General features: G+C 35.9%; 1 protein-coding gene across 1 annotated transcript; it reads left to right on the forward strand.

Annotated features, from left to right (window-relative positions):
* Positions 1 to 1,134: 1,134 nt before the first annotated feature.
* LOC141626232 (gamma aminobutyrate transaminase 1, mitochondrial-like) lies at positions 1,135 to 25,397 on the forward strand. Its single transcript, XM_074440160.1, has 19 exons — positions 1,135 to 1,341; positions 3,543 to 3,649; positions 4,719 to 4,803; positions 4,925 to 4,997; positions 5,081 to 5,178; positions 5,869 to 5,961; positions 6,404 to 6,477; positions 6,557 to 6,595; positions 6,670 to 6,758; positions 6,850 to 6,926; positions 7,023 to 7,097; positions 22,654 to 22,701; positions 22,944 to 23,027; positions 23,285 to 23,372; positions 23,638 to 23,716; positions 24,207 to 24,297; positions 24,394 to 24,472; positions 24,870 to 24,985; positions 25,134 to 25,397. Exons 1-19 carry the CDS (start codon positions 1,303 to 1,305, stop codon positions 25,206 to 25,208), a joined length of 1,509 nt encoding a protein of 502 aa, XP_074296261.1. The 5' UTR covers positions 1,135 to 1,302; the 3' UTR covers positions 25,209 to 25,397.

The raw sequence follows: 25,397 nt of genomic DNA on the forward strand, positions 1-25,397 counted from the left end.
GTTGTAGTGTGCAGACACTACGATGGAGCTTCTCTGGCTTCCTTCTCTTCTCACCGAAATTAAGCTTCCTCTACAAACCTTTCCTACGATTTATTGTGACAAATTATTCTGCTAACTCTATTTTTTACTCACGTATGAAGCATTTGACTATTACTTTTCATTTTGTTTGCGAACACGTTCAAGAAGGAAATATACGTGAGGTTCATGTTTCCAGACGTGATCAACTCGCCGACGGTCTTATAAAGCCCCTTGCTCGAGCTCATTTTCATTTTCTCATTTCCAAGATTGGTCTAATCCGAGGATAGATTGTCCAACTTGCGGGAGCATCATCATCATCATTATCATGATAATGATAATGATAATGATAATGATAATGATAATAATAATGATAATGACCCGAAATGACCAAAACGACCCGGAACGACTCGATCCAAAGTGACCCGTTAAAATGTTAAATTGTTGACCCGAAAATGACCCGACTTGAGGTGACCCAATCCGAACCCGACCCAAATGACCCATTTACCAGGTCTAGACTTCCTTGTCATGGATCGATAAAAACAACATAATAGGATAATGAAAAAATAATGAAAAAAAAAACTCTCTAAAAACCCTAGCCTCCATCAGTTTTACGCGGGGCTTCCATTGATTATCAATCGATGGTAAGCCCCAAAATTATTTCGTATTTCAATCAATAGTATGCAGATCTATTTTCTATTCAATAAAAGTTTCCCTTTTGGTGAGAATCGTTTTTCTGTTCCTTATTCCGCGGTTTTTCCATTTATTCGTGGGTTTAGTCTCATCAGTAATATAGTCAAGAGTAGTTCGTTGATGGTTCGTAGCGTGTTCTTTCAAAGGGTACAAGTGATTTGTCAACGATCTTTGGAACCAGTCAGAAATTTTATCTTATAAACCGGATCCCCTCAAAAGTTACATGAAGATAGCGATAATAGGACGAGCCGAATTTTCAAACGCTGTTTTGAGATCCCTATTTTATAAGAAAACTATTTTTCTTTGGTTTTTATTAGATCTGTTTCGATTATACTAAGTGCCGTATCCTGTTCTATTATTAATAAATTGTTCTTTTCTTTAAAAAAAAATAAATAAATATAAAATAATGATAGTATGTTGAGAATTGAGATGGCACATAACGTAGTGCATGCGTAATCACAGGAATACATTGCCATTTTTACCACTAACACTCCGACTTATACTCTTCTCCTTGTACTCTCTTGCGCATTCTTTTCCATCTTCATTTTCATCTTCTTCTTCGTCTCTCCAATTTCATCTCAAACTACTGCAATCATGAAACATTTCTTACAATCCACTCTCAAAGCTCTCCAGGTTTCAATCCTTTTTCTCTCTGACTTTTAAATCTTGTATTTTCTGTTTGATTTGGATTTTACATTAATAATGCACCTTGTTTTTGATATGATTTTAATTACAGATCATATGATAAAATTGATAAAATCGTCTTTGCTTTTTGTGTCGGTTACGTGTTATCATGTGTTTATTTCGAATTTGATGTGCCGAGTTCGAAAAGTTTGGCATTTTGATTAATCCGTATTATTTTTGAGAATTATTATTACTAGTACCATAAATTCTATGGTAAGACCGTCTCTTTGGAATTTAGATCACAAAGGAACATTTGATTATCAATTTTGTTCCGTAGTCGACAGTAAATTTGAAGATATGATCTTACCGTAGAATTACTGCGTAATTGTATGTGGACTTGATTGTGAGTTTGCAATTGTGCGTTAGATTACGTATAGTTACTCTCCAGTGAAAATTTCTCAACGGAAGTGAACTATATATGTTAAAGTCGTCAAAGCTGAACTAAATTTAGTGTAACCGCTTAGTTCTGAATGAAGGTAGGCGTCACAGATGCACAATTTAGATGACTGATTCAAGCACTGTAAAGCATCTATGGGCCTTGTGCCTAGCGTTGGAAATAGGGGCTCCTTGATTCAAGTCTATTTTTTCCAATTGTCCGGTGAGGAAATGAGAGTTTTGTGTGTTAATATAACTCTTCACTTCTTACCCTATCACTAGTGGGTTGTGGGAGCCTTTTGTAGAGTCTTGTGAGTTTCTTAATTCTGTTCGCCGCACCGTACCCGATCCTGGATCTGGATTCGGGATTTGGCAAACGCCTGGCAGGCTATGCTTATCTTTTTGGGCTAGATTCGTGTGTTTTGTGTCATGGACTGATGTGGGTGAGAGTTTCTCTCCCCATTTCCAGCCTTGACTGCTGAGTAATAGGAGCTGTTTGGCTCCTCTAACTGCTCTCGTTTTTCCTATATAATGAGCACCCTTTAGCACTTCAGAAACACAAAACAACACACTCTTCTTCTCTCCTCTCTAAATTTCCTGGGTAAAGTTTCTGCCATCGTTCCAATGCTCTCAGTCTCGAGTGGGCGTGCCTGAGTGCAGTAGTGTAAATCCTTGGGGAACTACCGGTAAATTGCAGATCGCCACCACGGTCGTACCGAAATAATTTTCAAGGCAGTGGCTCTCATACCACGTCACTACAATTCGGTTATTTCTGATCTTGGTTTTTTCATTGTTACTGCATTCTTACGATAACACCTAGGAAAACTTTTTGGAACAAGTATATGATGGTTTGATGTGAACTAAAATAATTTTTTTAGATAAAAAGAACAGGACATAATAAGTGTGTTTTGTACTTTTGTTAGAGCAAAGCAGTAAGTTAAAGGTGGGATGGCTTGGAAAAAGAGTTGTTTGGAGCTTAGGTGAGTAAGGTGTAGTTGCTTATGTATATCAGCGATAGCAGTGAACAGTTTTCAGAATTTTTTTAGGTTGAGTAAACAGTTCAAGGTGTTTACCAGTTCATTTTCTTGTATGGTTAAGAAATTGTTCCAAGGTTATATCGAGTTCATGATATCTGGTTAATTTATCAAGTTGGCAACGATATTGTTCAGGGATTATCTTGTAAGGTCACAAAGGTTATCAGGTCTCAAGGTTACTGTTGCGAGATTTATAACCATAGTTCCAAGGTTTATCGAGATATCAAACCAAGATGTGAGACAGCTTTTAACTGAAATATGAATAATCTGTCCAGACTCTAGAAACCATGTGTTTCGCCACTGTCATTTGGCAAGTTAAACTTAGTTCAGATGAAGAATTGCATTGAAGGTTTAAACTTAACTTACCTGCACAAGTTTCTTTCAGTATTGCAGGCGTGCTGGGTTCTAGACTTGAATTATTTTGGGTTTAGGTAGAATAATTATTCAGTACTTATGTAGGCATTGATTTACCCCACCTAAGCAGTTTGGAGCGACTTAATTGTGTCATTGTGAGGTAGCAGGGTGTTCATGTTATTAGGATGCCTGTATAGCGGCAGGGAAACGATATTTGTATCTGTTTACAAGATCGACTTGCTGTCTAGTTTTTGTCTTGATAAGTTAACTAATCATGTTCATTTCAATGTATTTTTATATACTAATATAGCTTCTGGTGTGCCTATCGAGGTTCTTGTAGTTTGAAATTTTTTTTGACAAGAAGTTCCTGCAATTATTTATACACAGTATACAAGAAATGCAGCTGCTTCTGGTGGACGAACTTCATACCATGTCAGATGTTTTACTAGTGACACGTATGCGTCAAAGCCTCAAGACTCTACAACGGAGAAAAGGTTCTCTTCCATTAACTTTAATGCTGGGAATACTTGGAGACTAGTCTTTTTACGAAAATGTCTTGTAAATTACTAGTGATTTGAGTTTGTATATCATGGAAGTGGATATGTGGCTGCCATCTTAGTCTCACACGTGTATTATATATGATTAATTTTTATTCAAATTATCCTCGATGTCTTTGGGGCTCATGTTTGTCTATATTATTAGTGAAGGAATATGAGTGTGGGGCACACTTGTTCTATATGAAATATCAAACGAAAAACCTTCATATACTATAGAGTTGGTAGAGGCGTTCGTCGCGTGGAGAAACTGGTGATTAGATGATGAATGAAATTAGTAAGTGGCAGCTAACTGAAATGGAGAAGTTATTGAGCTTTGCAGAACAAATTTTACAGAGTTCATCACTAGCTTAGACAAGCGCTAGACGATGTGCTGAGTGCTCCTGTAGTCCTGTGTGCAGAATGAGATGGGTGGGTGCTAGAATTTGATATGTAGTGGGGGATCGTACTTCAGGGTTTGACCATTTCGAGTGAGGTTCATGTCAGTTCACATCACATACATGATACATGCATACCCCCATCCTCGACGTGAGGTGCAGCATAGTTTGATGAGATTCTTGCGAGTCTTTTTACTCACCTTACTCTAGAAAGTGCTGCAGATGATCTTTATATTTGCTGCCAGTATATCCACAAGTTTGCATGGTAAAAATCACAGCCAATTAACATAGCTATTGTAAGAAACTTATGCACAATGTGGCTGACAATGAACTCTTCTTCTGCCGTGTGTCAGCTGACTTACTCTGTTTACTCGTTATCTTCCTTTGAGATGAATCTAAGTAAATCTCCATGTTCATGTAGCTATTCTCAACATCTGGTAACTGTCCCCTGTAGCTGATTTTCTTATATCTCATCTTGTCTCCTCTTCGCAAGGGATCTGATATTCTTTTTCTCAGCTGTCAAAATCATTATAAGCATTTGTTTCATAATTTTCTTCCGTGACATTCACATTCTACCTTTCCATGGATAATCAACTTTGTAAACATAATTAGTTTATATTTTGTTGATTAAGTTACAAAGGGCATTCTATGTTGGCACCTTTCACTGCTGGGTGGCAAACAGCAGATACAGATCCACTGGTGATAGCCAAGTCTGAGGTACATAAGTTTCATGCTTGTATGGATCATATAATAAAAGTTTTGAGAAATTTATTGAAATGTACATCTTCTATATGTTTCAGTTAATAACAACCTTGCTTCTATGATTTGTTAATGCTAGGGTTGCTATGTATACGATATCAATGGAAAGAAGTACCTCGATTCTCTTGCTGGCCTATGGTGCACAGCCTTAGGTACTGAAATTCATGATAACGTTAGAATATACTTGATGTAACTTAAAACCTGTAGATATGAAGCGCCTTATCTAAATTTGCAGGAGGAAATGAACCACGACTTATTGACGCTGCAACCAAGCAATTGACGACATTGCCTTTTTATCATTCGTTCTGGAATCGAACTACAAAAGTGTCTCTGGTAACAACGTGCCTTCAGTTACTTCTACTAATCATGAATTATCACGGATTAAATCACATATATGGTGATTTGTTTGTTGACGTCAATCTCTCGGCATATAGACGTTCATTTAAGGTTTATTTTGGGTTTTTAGGAAGTTGATTGAGATGCTCGATGTTAAGTTGATGTTGCTTACATATGTGTTCATTATTTATTTGAGAAATCTTTGTCCCATTAAAAAATAGTTGTAACGTGATTATGTTATGTGTCTATTATGAGTTATGACTTATGAGGTTTTAAAGTGCGCGATATATACATCTGTCCTGCTTCTAAAAGAATAATAAAGGATGCTTTTGATCAACTGAAAGTGGATTACTAATCTGGTTCATGTTTGATCACAGTATCCAATCTTATGTCAGTTTAATTTTAATATTTGTATGCATACTTGGTTGGGATATGGCGAGATGGATGGTAGGGGAAGGAAATGGAGTGATTCAAAATCCGTTATTTGGATAGCCATAAGGTTTGGCCGTTTGGGTGGGAAGCATTGTAATTCACCTCCTTTCCTTTTCCTTATCATTCCCATTTTTCATATTGCTTCCTCGTGTGATTAGGGAATTCTTTCTATACAAATCAATAAAGATGTCTCAATGAGGGTTCAATCTAGCACGGAGTTAAGTAATGATTTTTATTCTCTGATCAATTCTCCAGGACCTTGCTGAAGAGCTCTTAGAAGCGTTCACAGCTAGAAAAATGGCCAAAGCTTTCTTCGTGAACAGTGGATCAGAAGCCAATGACACCCAGGTTAGTTGTTATTTCATGCGGTGCCTTTTGAAGTTATAAATGCATATCCTTAAAGACAAAAATAGGCATTTGAACATCATAAAGTATACATGGAAGAAACTGAAAGAACACCTTTCTATGCACAGCTCCATTTGTAAAAAGGAAGCGGAAGCCATGTCCAGTTATGACAAGAAGTAGGATCCGTATTCTGTACTAATTACCTGTTTTTTTTTTTTTTTTTTTTTTTGGTACTATCTTTGAATTTCAGGGACATGTTTAATTATATTCTAAACTTGTTTTTTTAATATGCATCATTGTTCACATACTCACATGGCATGTACATGGTGGTTTCACTGCTCAATTAGACGTGTCATATTTGGCGGTTCAACCTCTAGCTCCTGCCCCTAGAAGTTAGTACAAAGTCTAGTACTACTAGCTCATAGTGTTCAGTTTTTTTTTCCAGGTGAAGCTAGTTTGGTATTACAACAACGCCCTCGGAAGACCAAACAAGAAAAAATTTATTGCTCGATCGAAATCGTAATGTCTAACCTGAAGCTTATAAATTGTAAATGTATATGATGAGATATTAACTTTAGCCATTGTTGCTGTTTGACAGATACCATGGTTCCACACTGATAGCGGCTAGCTTAACGGGGTATGATCGAGGTTTCATAGAAGTTTTAGTTAGTGAACACAGTTGGATCATCACTAACGGACCTGTTTTCTCAGACTTCCAGCTCTGCATCAACAATTTGATCTGCCAGCGCCATTTGTTTTGCACACTGATTGCCCTCACTATTGGCGTTATCATCTTTCAGGTTGTTGGTGACTTCTTGCCTAGATTTCTCTCTTCAAATTTTGATATTATAATCAATTGTTGATACAAGTTTAATCTTTCAATAATTTTAGGTGAGACAGAGGAAGATTTTGCTACTCGGTTGGCTAAAAACCTCGAGGATCTTATTCTCAAAGAAGGACCAGAGACGGTAATCAAAATTGACAAGCTTAGATATGTGTTAAGTATGAATAATGTGTCACTTCAAGGTAATCTTGTATGGTTATTGTTTGTTTTGCTATTACAGATTGCTGCATTTATTGCTGAGCCTGTTATGGGAGCAGGAGGAGTGATCCCTCCACCGGCAACATATTTTGAAAAGGTTTGGGACTTGTAGTACGAACAACTTAGTCAACCTGAAATGCTTACTGGCTAGATTCAGGCGCTGAGAGTACCTTATCACATTGCTTTTTTCATGACTTTGAAGTTTTTTTGTTTTTTTGGTTCAAATGAGTGCACTAAGGTGTGGGTAAGAGTCGAACCCCCAACCTCACGGTTGGAGTAAGAGAGCTCTTACCACGACTTTGAAATTGTAGAAGCCACCAATTGTTGAGAATAAGAACCTGAAAGTAGTTGGGTTATAGGTAGTTAGATTACTAAAACAAATGGAAATAAGATTTCCAGTGCCAGGCTGAATATGCCTTCTATGTAGAATTCTGCCTGGTTCATCATCTTGCATATGGGGTCACAATTTGTACTTATACTGCTTCACTTGATAACACCTGGATGGACATACTTTCTCCATTCCAATTTACTGTATACATTTTTCAAAATCCCCTCATATTACGAAACTAGTTTGTTGCCCATGCGTTGCACGGATTCTAAAGTACTCCCTCCCAATCACTATATTGTTCCCATTTGATATGAGCACAATACTTAAGGAAAAGTGTTGGTGTATGGGGGAGTATAGGAGGTAGAGTGGAGATTAGTTGTTTGTTTAGTTGATCAGTTGAAGGTTGATTAGTTGGAGTTTAGTTTAAAGGAATTAGTTTGTGTATTGATTTGTTGTGAATTTGTTGGGATACATCAAAATGGGAGGGGAGGACCTCTATTTATAGTGCTCCTCCTCCTTCTCCTACATTCTTGGAATTCTCTAGAATAGAGCATTTTAGAGTGACCTAGACTTAGTACGTCTCTAGAGTTCTCTATACATACAAGACATCTCTAGAAGGTTCTAGACTTCTCTACACACATCTAGACCATTCATGATCCTTCTAGAGTATTCTAGACTATTCTAGTAACTTCGACATTATTTTAGAACATTCTAGAAGTTTCTACATTATTCTAGAATATTCCGGAACCTTCTAGAACACTCCAGAAAAGTCTCACACTTCAACACTCCTCCTTGAGACTTTTGGAGTGACGCCCAACTTTGATCTTAGAAACGGAACCTTCTTTGTCGGTGAGAGCCTTGGTTAAAATGTCAGCTAGTTGGAACTCGGATGGGCAATGGATAAGTTCCACTTCCTTTTCTTGCTCGGCATCTCGAAGTGCATAGAACCTCACTTTCATGTGCTTTGTCTTGCTAAAGCACACTGGATTCTTCGCGATGGCGATTGCAGACTTTTTATCCACCATAACCTTGGTTGCTCCTTCTTGCTTGTAGCCTAAGTCCCCAAGTATCTTCCTTAGCCATATTATTTGATTGACTGCCGCTGAAGCTGCAACGTACTCGGCTTCGGCTGTTGGCTGTTGACTGTTGACTGAGCTACTATATCTTGCTTCTTTGAATTCCACGAGAATGTTCCTGAGCCGAAAGTAAAGGCATAGCCTGAAGTACTTTTCATGTCATCTACCGATCCCGCCATCCACCGGTCTGAGTACGCTATTAATCTTGGATTGTCGCAAGGATGGTAAAATACTCCAAACTCTAGAGTACCCTTTAGATATCGAAGTATTCTCTTGTTTGTACCCATGTGAACCTCACTTGGTTTGCTCATAAATCTTGATAATAAGCTTGTGGCGAACATAAGATCAGGTCTTGTAGCTGTGAGGTAAAGTAAGCTTTCAACCAAGCTTCGGTATTGCTTGAGATCAACTTCTTTTGACCCATCATTTTTGGATAGCTTCTCATTCAAGACCAAAGGAGTAGAAACCGGCTTACGGTTCTCCATCTTGATCCTTTTGAGGATTTCAGAGCATACTTAGTTTGAGAAATGAAGATTCCATCTTCTCGCGATGGACTTCCATGCCAAGGAAGAAATTCATTAAGCCCAAATCCGTCATTTCAAACCTTTTCTTCATCTCCTCCTTAAATGTAAGGATCATTTGGGCATTGTTTCTGTGACAAGAGAGATCATCAACATAGAGAGAAACGATGAGAAGATCACCTTGTTTTTTCTTTACGTATAGTGTATGCTCATTTTTACTCCTCGTGAATCCTTGCTCAAGGAAGTAAGAATCAATCTTCTTTGTACCACGCTCTTGGAGCTTGTTTGAGGTCATATAGAGCCTTTTTCAGCTTGCACACCTTTTCTTCATTTCCTTGTGTGACAAAGCCCGGAGGTTGCTCGATGTATATCTCCTCCTCGAGTTCTCCATTAAGGAAGGCAGATTTGACATCAAGTTGATAAATTTTCCATCTTTCTTGAAAGAATAGAGCAATAAGAGTCCTTACCGTATCATGACGAGCAACTGGAGCAAATGTGTCTCCGTAGTCTATTCGACTTGTTGGGAGTACCCTTTCACGACCAATCTTGTTTTGTACTTATTGATTGAGCCATCTGGATTCAACTTTGTTTTGTAGACCCATTTCACTCCAATCACCTTTCGATCCTTGGGTTTGTCCACTAATTTCCAGGTGTTATTCTTCTTTATCATGTTTATTTCTGTCTCCATTGCGTCTTGCCACTCTTTGTATTTGGAAGCCTCATCATAGTCTCTTGGCTCCTCAAAGCGAAGTAGCATCTCTCACATTCCTCTTCATTCGTTAATAACGGACATTCTCGCATAAATTTGGAGCGATCTTTCTTACCTCGAGGTCCCGTAGCATTCTCCGAATCGTCGTTTGAGGATGGAGAGTGTGCATGCATTGGAGTTGATGGAGGTGTAGGAGGATCATTATTGTTGATCATATCATCATCATCTTCTGAATGTTGGTGATCAGGAACTAGGATCACATTTCTTTCCACCTTCTTTTCTTCCCAATTCCATATTGCATCTTCATCAAACTCCATGTCTCGGCTTATCATAATCTTCTCCGTATTAAGATTGAAAATCCGGTAAGCCTTTGATTTTGAGTCGTAGCCAAGAAATATACCTTTCTGTGCCTTATCATCAAGCTTGCTCCTTTTTTGCCTTGGGATGTGAGCATAGCGGATCGAGCCAAACACCTTTAAATGCTTAGTCAGTAGGCTTTTTACCGCTCCAAGCTTCTCTTTGAGTTTTTCCCTTAACGCCTTTGTTGGAAAGTCCTGTGAGCGGTATACGGATGTGTGACACCTCGGCCCAAAATTTCTTCGGCATTTTCTTTTCACCAAAATGCATCCGCCATCTCCATCACGGTCCTATTCTTTCTTTCGGATACCCCGTTTTGTTTTGGAGTATATCCTGCGGTGAGCTGATGTTCTACACCTTCATCTTCACAAAACTGGTCAAATTGTGAAGAAGTATATTCTTTCCCGCGATCGGATCTAATCATCTTCAATTTGCACCCGCTTTGATTTTCAGCGAGAGCTTTGAATTTTTGAAAGACTTGGAATACTTCTGATTTTTGTTTCATAAAATATACCCAAGTCATTCGAGTAAAATCATCAATAAGATGAGATAAGGTTCTTTGAGGACCGCATACGTCTGTGTGAACAAGCTCTAGCTTTTTACTTGCCCTCCATGCTTGGCTCTTTGGAAATGGCAGGCGGTGTTGCTTTCCAAGTTGACAAAGCTCGCATAGTTCTTTAGTTGCTTGAATCATTGGAAAATCCCGCACAACATTCTGCTTGTGTAAGTCGGCTTGTGCACGTAAGTTGAAATGTCCGTACCTTCTATGCCATAGCCAGGTCTCCGCGGCGTGACCTCGATATGATGACTCTAGGCCATACTTCCATTTCAAGGAGAAGCTTTTATTTTCTATGGCAACTTTAGCAATCTCCTTATTTCCGGGGTCATATATGGTGCAATGATTATTCGCAAAGACTAGTGAATAACCATTCTTGATCATTTGTGCCACGCTTAGCAAATTTTCAGCAAGATCCGGGACAAGCAGCATATCTTTAATGTATTTTGTACCCCGCTTAGTTGGAACAATCATCGTACCTTTGCCCTTTGATGTCAGAACTTCGCCATTCCCCATTTGTACCGGAGTTTGGACAGAAGTATCCAACTCGCTGAAGATGCTTGAATCATTTGTCATGTGACTTGTACAACCACTGTCAATTAGCCACCTACTTTCTTTGCTTGAACTCTTTGCTTGGCCGGCATAGAAGAGGTGCTCATTATTAACGCTACTTGAATAATGAGCTTGGTCCTTGGACTCCATTTGTTTTTGTTTACAATCTTTTTTAATGTGCCCATACTTCTTACAATGGTGACACTGGGGTTTGCCTTTGAAATAACAATTCTTTTCTGCATGATTATTCTTTCCACAAATGCCACAAGGAGGAAACTTTCCCTTTGATTGTGACATTTGTTTATTGCCACCATCGTCACTTTTCTTCTTCCACCCTCCAGACCGCTTTTCTTTATGTGATGACTTGAACGCATCCTCGGAAGAAGATTCTTCAGTCTTGAATTTTTGATCATAGGCGAGTAAGGATCCAAGTAGCTCGGTTACTTTGAGCTTTGAAAGATCCCTTGATTCTCCAATAACAGTGACAATCATGTCGAACTTTTTGGTTAAAGTCGCAAGAATTTTTTGCACGATTCTCGTGTCGGTAATATCTTCACCATATATTTTCATTTGGTTAACTATCTCCGTTACTCTCGAAGTATAGGTTTGTATGTCTTAATTCTCCCTCATCTTCAAATTTTCGAAATCTTTTCTTAGGGTATTGAGACGTATTGTTCTTATCCTTTCATCACCATGGAATTCTTTTTGGAGTGAATCCCATGCTTCTTTTGCGGTAGAAGCCCGCATTATTTTTGGAAAGATGGTCTCCAAATGCAATTAAAGATGAAAGACAAGGCTTTGGCGTCCTTTATCTCATCCTCATTTATTTTCTTTAAGGATGCTTCGGTGGGTTGAACACCTTCTTGTTGCTTTTCGGGACCATTTTCCACAATCTCCCATAGTGCATTTGATTTTAAGAGAGCCTTCATTTTAATGCACCAATAGTCGTAATTTTTTCCTCCAAAAATTGGAAGGGTAGACGATAGAGTATTTGATGCGCAAGCCATAGTTTTATTTTGTTGCCCTAAGATCTTTAGAGCTCTTGATACCACTTGTTGGTGTATGGGGGAGTATAGGAGGTAGAGTGGAGATTAGTTGTTTGTTTAGTTGATTAGTTGAAGGTTGATTAGTTGGAGTTTAGTTTAAAGGAATTAGTTTGTGTATTGATTTGTTGTGAATTTGTTGGGATACATAAAAATGGGAGGGGAGGACCTCTATTTATAGTGCTCCTCCTCCTTCTCCTACATTCTTGGAATTCTCTAGAATAGAGCATTTTAGAGTGACCTAGACTTAGTACGTCTCTAGAGTTCTCTATACATACAAGACATCTCTAGAAGGTTCTAGACTTCTCTACACACATCTAGACCATTCATGATCCTTCTAGAGTATTCTAGACTATTCTAGTAACTTCGACATTATTCTAGAACATTTTAGAAGTTTCTACATTATTCTAGAATATTCCGAAACCTTCTAGAACACTCCAGAAAAGTCTCACACTTCAACAAAAAGTATTAAAATAGGAGTAAAAAAGTCGTGTGGGGTTGGTGATAGGAGAGAGGCTGTGATGCTCGGACTCTTCACCCAACCTTGTGGATCCGGCGGACACAGATTTCGAGTCGGATCCGGCATGGTGAAAGTGGACTCGCCGGAGTTCTTGGACCAGAACTATGAGATGTTCAAACACTAAGGACTGACATAGAAGATGAATAAAGTAGTATTTCTGGGTTTATGGTAAAAGAAAAGGAGTATGGCGGCGGTGGGAGGAGACCAGTTTATTAGGTTTTTGAAAAGTAATAAAGTAAAAGTTTGTGGGGGTGCCAAACAGTTACTATATTAAATATTGTGTGAGCTGTCGGCCATAATCTTTAGTGGATTGTTGGACTTAAATGACTTAATTACCTAGTTATTATTATTATATTGGAGTTTTTAGTTCACGGTTCACACGTTTTCCTTTAACAGGAACTATTTTTCATTTCTTTCCTTTGATTTTTTTAAGTAATAATCAATTTTTTCAGAAAAAGTAAAAATTAGCCGAGTCCAAATTTAAAGTTGGATCCTCGTACCTGAGTCCTTGATTTTAAGAGAGCAAGGATCGGACACCCGGATCCGTGTCCGTATCGGATCCGAGGATCCGAGTCTGCGCATCACAGGAGAGAGGGATGAATTATTAGTAGTTAAATAAAGAATTGTGGTGCCAAAACATAAAGGAAAGTAATAAAATAGGAGTAAAAGAATTGTGTGGGGTTTGGTGATAGGAGAGAGAAATGAATAAAATAAGAGTAAAAGTTTCTAAAAATAGAAAGGGGAACATTAGTTGAATAATCCGTTTCGGGAAATAGGGAATATTATAGTGACTGGGAGAGAGTAATTGGTTAAAGCCTAAGTACATAATGTAAGAATGTTTTAGCCTTTATTGTGTAGAGGGGGTTGTAGGACAATTTTAATGCCAATATAATTTGATTAACAACCATTTTGCTTAAACATGTGATTTGAATAGCTAAACTAATTGACACCGACACATTTTTTCCTTTAGATAGTAGTTTTGAGAGGCTTAATTGGTAAAACATAACAAAAATGACGACAACAACATCAGAGCCTTAATCCCAAAATGATTTGGGGTCGGCTGACATGAATCATCCTTTAGAACCGTGCATGGGTGAACGCACACCTCAAAATGCGAACAAAATAAAAAAGGAAAAATGAAAAACAAAAGGGAGAGTGAACCATAATACAAAAGTCAACCTAAACTTATAGGTTTTAAAAATCAAAGTCCGGATTTTTTTGATAAAATTTAAGGCTCCGGAATACCTTAAAAGTGAGTTCTTGACAATTCATTTTTATTTTAGTTCACTTAAAATTTTATGTGTTACCTACAATATGTACACGCCTTCTATCTTTTTTATGTTTGTATCTAAAGCATGATAAATGACTAATATGCATGCATTTAATATGATACTCCAGATGTTCTTAATTTGTGATTCATGGTACGTGTTTGTTTTTCAATTTTATAAAATACTCCTCATTCAGTAAGTTCTTGACATTTGATAGATGTTTGACTTTTTTTAGCAAGTGGTAGCTTATTAATAAAATGATCTCCTAATCACCCACCTCAAAGTCACCTTAGTTCCACCTTACTAAGCCTTATCACGTAACTAACCACCCTAACTAACGGAATTAGCCCCATTACCCCTTGAAACAACCACCTCTACCTCTGCTCCTACACATGGCTCACAAGAAACACCCGCTTTACCCCCAAAGCGACCTTACCCGTTAGATTATAAACCTACTCAACAGAAAACTAATTCTCACCCTCGAATCCCATTTCCGTATCCCGTTTATTGAACATGCCACACAAGAAATCTATATATCTAGTTACATATGAGGCAGCATTCCTTATTAGTAATATAATATGCTCCTACCCCCGTTTCACACTTATGCTTATGCTTTTGTTTTTATTCTTTTCATCCTTACCACTTAATTAACCACATCCCAACTAACAGAACCAACCTCATTATTCCTTCAAACACCCACCTCCAACCCACTGATACACTACTCCTTTCCCCCGGCTCAAATGAAATAACCACTCTTACCACCCAAAAGCGAACCTACTCCTTAGAAAATAAACCTACTCACCAGAATACTAAGGCCTTGTTTGGATAGGAAAAATGGAGAAGAAGGGAAGGGGAAGGAAGAGAAGGGGATAGGAGGGAGAATGGAGGAGGTAATTTTCCTTCCAAATCTTGCCTATGTTGGTGAGGAAATAATTTGCTTTGTAGGAGGGAAATGGAGGGATCCATTTTCCCTCTCTAAATTCCCTTACCATCATTTTGCTAATCAAAGGGGTCGTTTGGTTCATGGGGGAATTTATTTCATGTGGGAAGTAGAAATTCACATGAATTGAGTTCCTACATGTAATTCATGGGAAATACCCAAAACTTGTTTGGTTGCCATCAAGGAATTGACACTTCCCATGAAATAAATTCCTGTATGTTGTTTGGTTGGATAACTCAATTCCCATGATTTTTTGTTGTAAATACTATTTTACCCTTTTGCTAAAATTTATTACTTCACCCTTAATTCATATATATGACATACAAAATTTGATCTTAGCTTACAAGATTTAACAACATGAAAAAATGATTGTCCTGGATGTTCCCATTTATTATCGTAAAATCTAATAAAAATAAATTAAAGTAGCATAAATTATAAAAAACCATATGCATTAAAGTAGCATAACTTCTTAAACTAATGATAGCAGAAGAGCACAGCAGTAAAACAAACATGGAAGATTGAGGTAAAAAAGGTAGTAGGGGAGAGAGGAAGAGAGAGTACCTGCTGAAGTGATGATGAAAATTGCACAGGAGGAAAAAAAATTTGTGTGAAGAAGATGACGGCTGATAGAAGAGTTAAATGGTTGTGTTTTTAATAGGGGTAGAATAGTAAAATATTACTTTAAAAACACAGGAATTGGGAATGACCAAGGGAGGGCTTGGTCAGCCACTTCCTACATGATGTAGGAATTAGAGTTCATATGGAACTCTAGATTCCTCCATTTTGAAAAAAAATGGGTAACCAAACAAGAGCCTTAAATCCCAATTCATGGGATTTTGGAATTCCTGTGTTTTTCTGAGGCAACCAAACAACCCCAAACAATGGATTTCTCATCCTTCCAATTCCCTCCCCTCCCTTTCCCTCCAAATCACTCAATCCAAACACACCCTAACTCCGTTCATCACATAAGTATAACATATTAACAAATCTCCTAAAACCATGCTAATAATATAGCTATGACGATCAATATTCATACTAAATTTTTGATCTCTGAATAAGTAAATTAGGGCTTAGAAGTTAATATTACTATGATTAGATAAAATAATTTTTTTGAAGAGAAATTATTAGATCTTATGTGGTTATAATTTAATAGTGTATATTTCTCCTTCATTTTCCCGGTTCATACTTAAGCATTTGTTTTTATTCTTTTCGTAGAAGATATTGCATGAACTAATTTTCTCTTGATACTAATAATAAACCCTTACCACACAACTAACCTCACCCAACTATCATAATCAACCTTATTACCCTTGAAACGATCTCTAAATAAGTACACTAAGACTTAAGAGTTACTATAGCTATATATGATTAAATAAAACATTTTATTTCAGAGAAATTAGATAGATCGTGTGATTATAATTTAGTAGTGTATATTTCTCCTTCATTTCCCCGGTTCACACTTAAGCTTTTGTTTTTGTTCTTTTCGCATAAGTAGAAGATATTGCATGAACTAATTTTCTGATGAAAATAATAAACCCTTACCACACAACTAACCTCACCCCTACTATCATAATCAATCTCATTACCCCTCGAAACAAACACCCAATCCACTGATACTCTGTTCCTACCCCCGGCTCACATGAAACACCCACTTTTAACCCCTGAAAGCGAACCCACCCCTTAGAACTTAGAAAATCAACCTACTCACCAGAAAACAATCTCCTTCCCTCATAACTGTTAAACTTATTAATCTAGAAAATTCTTGTAAATAAAAGATATCTACCAAACTAGAAGAAGAATCCAGAGAAGTAGTGAACAATCTAATTATGCAACTACTTTCTAGAATAATCCATGTACTACTATAAATATAGTGAAGATCATTTGTAAGGTGTGTACCCTGAGCTCCAACCATAGAGCTCATAAGGTCTCACCATATCTTCTCCCCCAAATATTATGTAATCATACAAATTCAACTCATAAATAAAATTATCCATGTTGGAAATATCGTGCTCACAATACTTCCGCTGCCAAAATTCCAACATGGTATCAGAGCCCATGGTTGTCAAATCTGGGCGATGATATTACGATCCTGCCTCCTCCGTTCCATCAAAAAAATCAAATCACAAAAAAAACAAAAAAAATCATTTGCTTCCTACATTATTGATAGAAAAAAAATACTCTTCCCACACACAAAAAAACAAAAAAAAAAAACAAAAAAAAATGGGCAAAAACGCCCGAATGAAATTGTTGATGGTCATGAGCCGGAGATTTCATTCAAAGCAATAGGGTAGCGTCAAAAGCTAACCCGAAATCCGGGCAGTAAAAAAAAGAAACTGACCCGATGAGGGTAACCAAAAAGAAGGGTTAACCCGACTTCCGGATAGCAAAAGAGCTATACCGATGAGGGTAGCACATGAGGCTAACCCGAAATCAAACAAGGGTGACAAAAAAAATGTCAACCCAAAAGAATCATGGGGCGATACAATGAGACCCCGAAAACAAAGGGCATAGACCCGACAAACACAAACAATCAAGGGCATCGACCCTACAAGAAACGGGACAAAAGATCCCACGTTCAAGCAAATTCAAGACACAAATCAAGCAAGCAAAGGAAGAGTACAACACCAACAAACCATTAAAGGAAGCACGGGGAGGAGCAATGTCAAAGAAGAAATGTGCAAAATATCAAGTTTCTCGGAAGATATGGTTCAACTTAAACATCAAGAAAATTCAAGTTTACGGAGGAGCAATATCAAAGTAATTTCACAAAGAAGATTCAAATACAAAGAATTCAAGACAATGGACGATGTAAAGGAGAACGATCTCAAACAAGATTCAAATGCAAGAACACAAGAAATTCAAGATTAGGGGGAGCTACTACAATCAATTTTCCGAATTCGAAGAAACAAGAATTTTCAGATTAAGGGGGAGTGTTAAACTTATTAATCTAGAAAATTCTTGTAAATAAAAGATATCTACCAAACTAGAAGAAGAATCCAGAGAAGTAGTGAACAATCTAATTATACAACTACTTTCTAGAATAATCCATGTACTACTATAAATATAGTGAAGATCATTTGTAAGGTGTGTACCCTGAGCTCCAACCATAGAGCTCATAAGGTCTCACCATATCTTCTCCCCCAAATATTATGTAATCATACAAATTCAACTCATAAATAAAATTATCCATGTTGGAAATATCGTGCTCACAATACTTCCGCTGCCAAAATTCCAACAATAACCCCCCCTTTTGTATCCTTTGAAAAATCACTTGAACATAGTAAGAAAGAAATATATAGATCTAGTTACTTATGAGAGAGCATTCCTTTTTTGTAATACACTATGCTCCTACCGTCGGGTCACACTTAGAATGTTAAATATTTTTATTCTTTTCGTCACATAATAAGTATAATATATTGTATGAACAATTTTCCTAATTAAATTTGAACTCTTAAGCAAATTACAAATAGATCTCAGATTTCATGTGGATAAATTATGGAAAAATTAGATATTTGTAGTCCGTAAACAACTTTGTAGCTAAAATTTATAAAGATAATAATGTAGGTTTCGTAAAAACTTGGATTCTACTTAAAGGCTTTAGGTTGATTTGTAGAAATTCCCTCTCGTTTGCCTTTGATACAATACCCATCACAAAGAATAAAAAGTCAAATAAATGATTGTGACAACAAAAGAAATATGAGGCTAAACGGTGGATTCAATAAATTCTTTAGGTCGTCTCTAAATATCTAAACATTCTTACTGGTCATCTTTAATTTTGTGCATTTTATGGGCCAATGGTCGCCTTAGGGAAAAAAGTAGACAATAATAGATAAATAGAGGAACAAAGAGAGAATACTTTCATCGATCAACTTCATAAGTCATATTTTGTCAATTTAACCATTTGCGTCGAGGTCGAACTTGTACTCCATGTAATGACTAGTTTTTTTTTCCATCATTCATGCTCTACAAATGAATAATGGAGCTAATTGTAATTAACCAAATGCTACTTGCAAAATGAAAAGATAATCTTGTTCAACAAACATAATGATGGAGTTTTTTGTAAGTACTCCGTAACTAAAAGTTACTCGTATTTGTGAGTAACTAAAAGATCTTAACTAAAAGATTCTAATGTTCTTCGTTTTTTAGTCATATTTCCCTTTTGAATTTTCTAAATGATTTAGATTCGTAGTCATGTGAGATGGTCTCGTATTATGAGATGGGTCATTTTTCTAGAGTATATCGAAGTTTTCATATATACTATATTTAAATACAAATATTAAGAAATAATCTTCTAATTCTAATAGAAAATAGGAAAAAGTTAATAATTATAAAATAATAAGTGTACAAATATTATAAAAATAATTTTCGAATTTTAATAGAAAAATTGTAAATAATTTATTATTTCCTAATACTAATATGAAAATTGTAAATAATTAATTTTGAAATTTCTTTTCAGTGTTTTAAAAAAGTTAAAAAAGTTGGAGACTACCACGTCGCTCGAAAAAAGTCTCAAATATATATTTATACTAGATTTAATGCCTGTGCGATGCACTGGCCTCTGGTATCATTTTGTTTATAACCCGCTGGTAAGTGTTACATTATAGTCTTAAAAAGCTACAATAAATTCTAAATCTCACCTGTGCTCGATTCCAACTACAATTCCATGCAAATTTACTTAACTACACCTTCTAATATATTTTTTTATGTACTCTTAAATCGTTTAGATTGATTATACGCATTAGTAATTGGTACAATAGCTCCAATAGCACTAATTTGTATACTTTGAATTCACGATAGGGTACACTTCCACTTTCTTTACAACTCTTACAAAATTCATGAATGATAACTCGCTATATTGGTGTCCCAAATGTTAAAAACTTTGTTTGCTTAGAGTTAACTATTTTATTTTTTCTTATTATAATTCTTAAAAGTCAGACTTTTAATTTCGTATAGTAGATTGTTTCATGAATTTAATGGAGCTGAACTGAATTAAATGAAGCTAAAATGAATTGTAGTAAGAGTTAATTTGTGAAAATATTAGCTGAACTGAACTGAATGAAAATGAATTAAATTGAATAGAGATAAACTGAACTTTAATACTAATGTCAGAAGTAATTATACTAATCATTCTAAACAACAATAAAAAAACATTAAACAAATAACATTAATCAACAAACCATAAATTATATGGATAAACAATGACAATCAATTTTACTATGTGGTACAGTTTTACGTAGACCTATATATACATGGTGGCAAATTATAGGAGGCATGTATATATATTTAAATAGTGGTTGATATAGCTAAGTCTCCAAGGGCAATTGATTTTGCTATGGAATTAGGGTTGCATATTGTTTAGAGTAGAGCTTAACATAAATTATGTTTTTATCTCCTCGTATAATACTTATTTAGGGTAGAGTAACACTTTAACGCAAATTATATTTTTATCTCCTTCTATAATACTTTCTACATATATATTTTTAGTATTTCTAATCACTTAGATTTTTTCATTATTTTATTTTAAAATTAAAAAGTAGTTTGTAAAAGCCGAAGATTTTAATATTGTTCGAAAGTCTTTCGCAAAAGTTGGATATACTCCGTAGATAGATAGAAATGACTATGGAAAAGATCCTAATTTTGCAACTAAAACGAAATTTTCTGGATTTTAATAGAAAAGTCAGAATCCCTATTGTCTTTGTATTGCGTATCTGGATCTATCAACCTTTTTGGTGGCTTCTTCCTACGGCATCTTCCTTCTATAGCGTACAAAGGAGTATTCATATTATTTTCTGTAACATCACTCGAAAGAAATCTCAATTACATAAAGGGTTTATCACGTTCTTTTAACTTGTGTGTTGAGTCCTCGAAAAAATCAACTGGAATTCCAAACTTGTTGTGGGCCGTTCTCCCTTGGTAGTAATATGGCGGCAATACCTACAGATCGATGAAAACATTTATTAGTCTTTAACTATCATATAACAATATAAAGCGCATAAAAGTGTTGAAAAGAACGGTGGACATGATGATGATTTAAGGTAATAAGCTACAACTAATATAACACCAAGTAGATTGATTATCATAGATAACTAAAATACTCTTACAATAAAAAAAAAATAATTAAAATACTCTTAAAATAAATATAAAAAATAAACAAATGACTGAGACAAAAAAAAGTATATTATGACAAACTTTTTGTTAGTCCATATTCCATAATCAACCTCTGTGTCTCATCGAGGAAAATATATTCATTAATGTAACTCCGTCATACCTGAGTTTTAAAGAATCTTTAGCATATTTGAGAAACGATTGGTTCGTATGTAACTATGTTAGTATCTCTTCATGGTGCAATTAGCAAATATAATAACAGTAACACTAAATTATACATATATACTCAAATATGTGCTCTAAACTATTCACAATTATTGTCATCTTTTAGTCAAATTTTAGTCTTATTTAATTAAGACCATTTTTATTTTGAGGAATAGATCAGCCGTTTCGTTCTAATTGGTAAAATAATGTAACTACAATGAAACTTAGGACAAAAGTTATTACTTCTACTGGTTATTCGTCTTTAAGGTCGTCTATTATCAATGAAATTATTAGTCAAGTTATATTAATATTACTAATCTATTTCTTTAATCTAGCTTGTCAAATTATTTTGTTTTAAATTTAACACAATCGTGACTACAGAGAACCATTTAAAAGTTGGATTGGTTCTTTTCTTTAGAAATTTTCCCTTTTTAAAGAAAGGCCAGTCCTTGCCAATGAATTATCTTAGCTTAATAAAAGAGAGCAAACAAACCTTTAATTTGGTTTGATACTTTGATGCATGTTTATTTATCGTTGTTACATATAATCCTCCATCAAGCGTATGATTTCCATGGCATACATTGTCATTACTGGATTCCTGTGAAAACAATGGAAATATGATTAGCAAGGCTCATGTTAGGAATCATGCTCATGGATGTCAGATGCTATAAAAACAACAAAGGTAATAATAACAATAATAATAATAATGACTATGCAAGCTGAATTTGGGACGGGAGTACAATATGAGAAAGGCTAAAAAAATGTAAATCTTTATGTTTTGAGTAAATTATTTGAACTCTTGTTGTATTTATAGGCTAACAAATATGTTACTTTATTAAGTTTGTCTCTCATTACTAATCAAATACTCGATTGCTAGTCAAATACATACTCTATCTAATTGGGCAAAAAAGATAGAACTTTATCTAAATTAATATATGTTTACTATATATTAAATAGCTTTAGTATTTCGTAAAAGTTGGAGACTCTATAATCTCTCGAAAAAAGCAAAGCTTCTATAATACTATAGATAGATAGATATATTGATTGATTGATTCTTTACAATTGGTTGGAATGGATCGAGTATTACATAAAGGTGTAATTCAGTGTGCAAACTTATCCGGAATTTAATTGCCTTTCTGATTGCAGAAATAGTTTTCTTCATTTTAATAAAAGTGTTGACTTTTTTCTGCGAAAATTGTCTGCCATGACTCGTTAGTATCCCCTGCATGTCAATAGTGCATGACCCTTTGACATTAGTATCCGAGAGTGTAGTGCTCATATCTCAATCATTATCCTAGAGAATGCTTGATATTTTTTGTTTTCATTTTGATTCGTCATATATATGCCAATGTCAATTTTCTTTATTTCTTGATTTGTTACTGTTCGGTCTTTTCCCTGTTTTGTGTGCTTCTGATGGCGTTTTTTCAAATGATTTTCTGCCAGTAAACTTTTCATGTCATTGAACTTGGTACAGATTCAAGCTGTTGTGAAGAAATATGACATTCTGTTTATTGCAGATGAGGTATGGTGTATATAATTTATGTGATCCTGTAGTGCTAGTCTGCTCTAATATTGTTCTTCATATTGATTAAAAGGCATAGTCCAACTCCTCCATCTTTTCTACTGCTTGTTTCAGTTTTCCATTTTATCTGGGAACTATGTTACAGGCAGTGTAGGAGCTAAATAGAAAGTATTTGTTGCTGCTGTTGCTGCTTTTCTTATTCAATTGTTTTTACAAAGGTCTTTTTCTCCCCTACCGCGTAGGTCGTCTGTGCGTTTGGAAGGCTCGGAGAGATGTTTGGTTCTGATAAGTACAACATAAAACCAGATCTTGTCTCCTTAGCAAAGGTATGGACTTGATGGCCTCTTAAAAGGCACTATTTTTATGTGGCTTACGATATACGAGTAATACTTCAGAATTGCGATACGAAAAGTGTCCAACTCAACATCTCCTATGCGAGATAATACTAATAATTTGAACTGTAAGATAAAAGTAAGAGTTGGATCAAAACCTTTGAGACCCCATGCGGAACAAATCCTATCATGAAACGATGGAAGTATTGAAAAAACTCCTTTAAGTAAAAAATCACACCTTGTTTCCACAGGCTCTATCATCAGCTTACATGCCCATTGGAGCAGTTCTTGTAAGTCCTGAAATTTCGGAGGTTATACATTCTCAAAGCAACAAACTTGGTATGCATTTCATTATTCTAGTTGCAATGTCCGTTACCACAAGGAAACGACTATTTCCACTTTCCTCTCTCAAAAATGTCAGAAGATATATAAAAATCCTGCTTAGTGAGAGAAGGGGTTTTGGTAAACTGGGAATAGACTGAGAGGTGGGAATAGCCGTTGCCTGTTTTTAATACCAGCTTTTCGAGTGTAATTGAAAGAGAACGTTTATTCTATGCTTTCTAGGATTTGGAGACCCCTAATGGACCGCACTGTTCGACTGTAGGTTCATTTTCTCATGGATTTACATATTCCGGGCACCCAGTATCATGTGCTGTTGCACTGGAAGCATTGAAGATGTACAAGTATGGTCATCCTGTCACAAAGATAGTCCCTTGTGTATATTACGTACCTTTGCTAGTGTTTGTGCTTTGTTATTGTCAATTACCTGTGTGATGAGTTCCAACTTCCGAGAAAATTATCTAACTAGATTGAATCATCAGAAAAACTGCATAAGAAGCAATATTATATCATCAGGCATTTCCGGTTACTATGTGGGTGCATCATATTATTAAGTTGTGAAGGTGTCTTCTGAGTAGTCAGGTCCTTACATCCCGTAGGCCGTAACTCTGTCATAATCTCGATAAAAATTTGGCCAAGTGTGAGAATCCTGATTTACACATTGATAAAACAGGAGAATGTTCTGCAACCATACAGTCAGAACTCACATTTTTTACATGTAAGTGTGTGGATGGATTTGCTATTACACCTTTGTGGCCATCTTCACATGAATGTGAATTTTTTTTTTTTGTATACTTTTACTGGACTTAGAGCCGACATTATCATGTTATCCAGGGAAAGAAATATTGTGGAGAGAGTAAGAAGTCTTACACCAAAATTTCAAGATGGACTCAGAGCTTATGCTGACAGTCCAATCATTGGAGAGGTATTTGTATGATTAAATCCTTTTGGTTGCATATATTGATATCTAAGTACTAGTTCTTGATGGCAGTGACCAATGTTGCAATATGTCACTGTACAGATAAGGGGAACAGGCTTGATCATGGGAACCGAATTTACAGACAAGAAGTCCCCAAACGACCCGTTTCCTGCTGAATGGGGTAAGTTTACTTCCTCATTTTGTCTTATTTGAGATCAGTGAGTTTCTTTGACCAATTTTCCTGGCCCCTGGGCTGTACATTCTCATGCTTTTAAAATTAAATTCGTCCATGGCGGGAAAACATACGTCTTAGGCAAATACAGAGCATGAGAATTTACTTGCTCATTTGAATTCGCTGAATCTGTTTTGGACCAAAGTTTTAAAAGAAGATTGGGGGCCACAATCACATGGAAGTGTTTTGAGTTATTTTCTACTCAAAAGTAGAAAGGTAACGAAGATAATTGATTGTCGGAAACAAAATGTAGTGAATCCATATGTATAAATGGAGTACTTCTATTATTTTAGATGACATTCAAGGTACCTTGTGCTATTGTGATCATGGTCTATTACATAAGCAGGAGTAGGTGCATATTTTGGAGCACAATGTCAGAAGAATGGGATGTTAGTTCGCGTGGCAGGTGATAGCATTATGTTGTGTCCTCCACTGAGTATCTCCGAGGGAGAACTTGATGAGGTGATTAGCCCATTTGTTCATTTTGAGCATTTATGCACTTCATAGCCATTGGCATGACCTCAATGCATCTTACACCCAATCTTTATGCCAAATTTCCAACTCTTGTATTTTCCGTTCACTTCTGTTTAATGGTTGTTATCGTTCACAGTTAATTAGCAAATATGGGCAAGCGCTAAAGGATACTGAGGAGAGAGTGAGTGAACTAAAGGCTCAGAAGAAGTAAGGATTCTAAGCCAGGTTGATGGCGAAAATGAATTAATTGCAACTTTTTTTTATCTTTTAAGTATAGGTAATTAGTCAGAGGATTGATAATTGGGATGAGAATAAGATGAGGAGGTTGTTTTCAACTGGCCGTTGTAACTTGGAAAAACAGTTTACCACTCTACCTTAAATAAAGCATTTCTTATCTCTA

Source organism: Silene latifolia, chromosome Y, assembly GCF_048544455.1.
Source record: "Silene latifolia isolate original U9 population chromosome Y, ASM4854445v1, whole genome shotgun sequence".
Classification (NCBI taxonomy): Eukaryota; Viridiplantae; Streptophyta; class Magnoliopsida; order Caryophyllales; family Caryophyllaceae; genus Silene; species Silene latifolia.

Excerpts from the sequence above, each read along its gene's own strand:
- LOC141626232 (XM_074440160.1), top strand. The coding sequence starts at position 1,303 with ATGAAACATTTCTTACAATCCACTCTCAAAGCTCTCCAG. Across the intron at positions 7,098-22,653 it reads CGGCAACATATTTTGAAAAG|ATTCAAGCTGTTGTGAAGAA; the intron begins GTTTGGGACTTG and ends AACTTGGTACAG. Across the intron at positions 22,702-22,943 it reads TTCTGTTTATTGCAGATGAG|GTCGTCTGTGCGTTTGGAAG; the intron begins GTATGGTGTATA and ends CCTACCGCGTAG.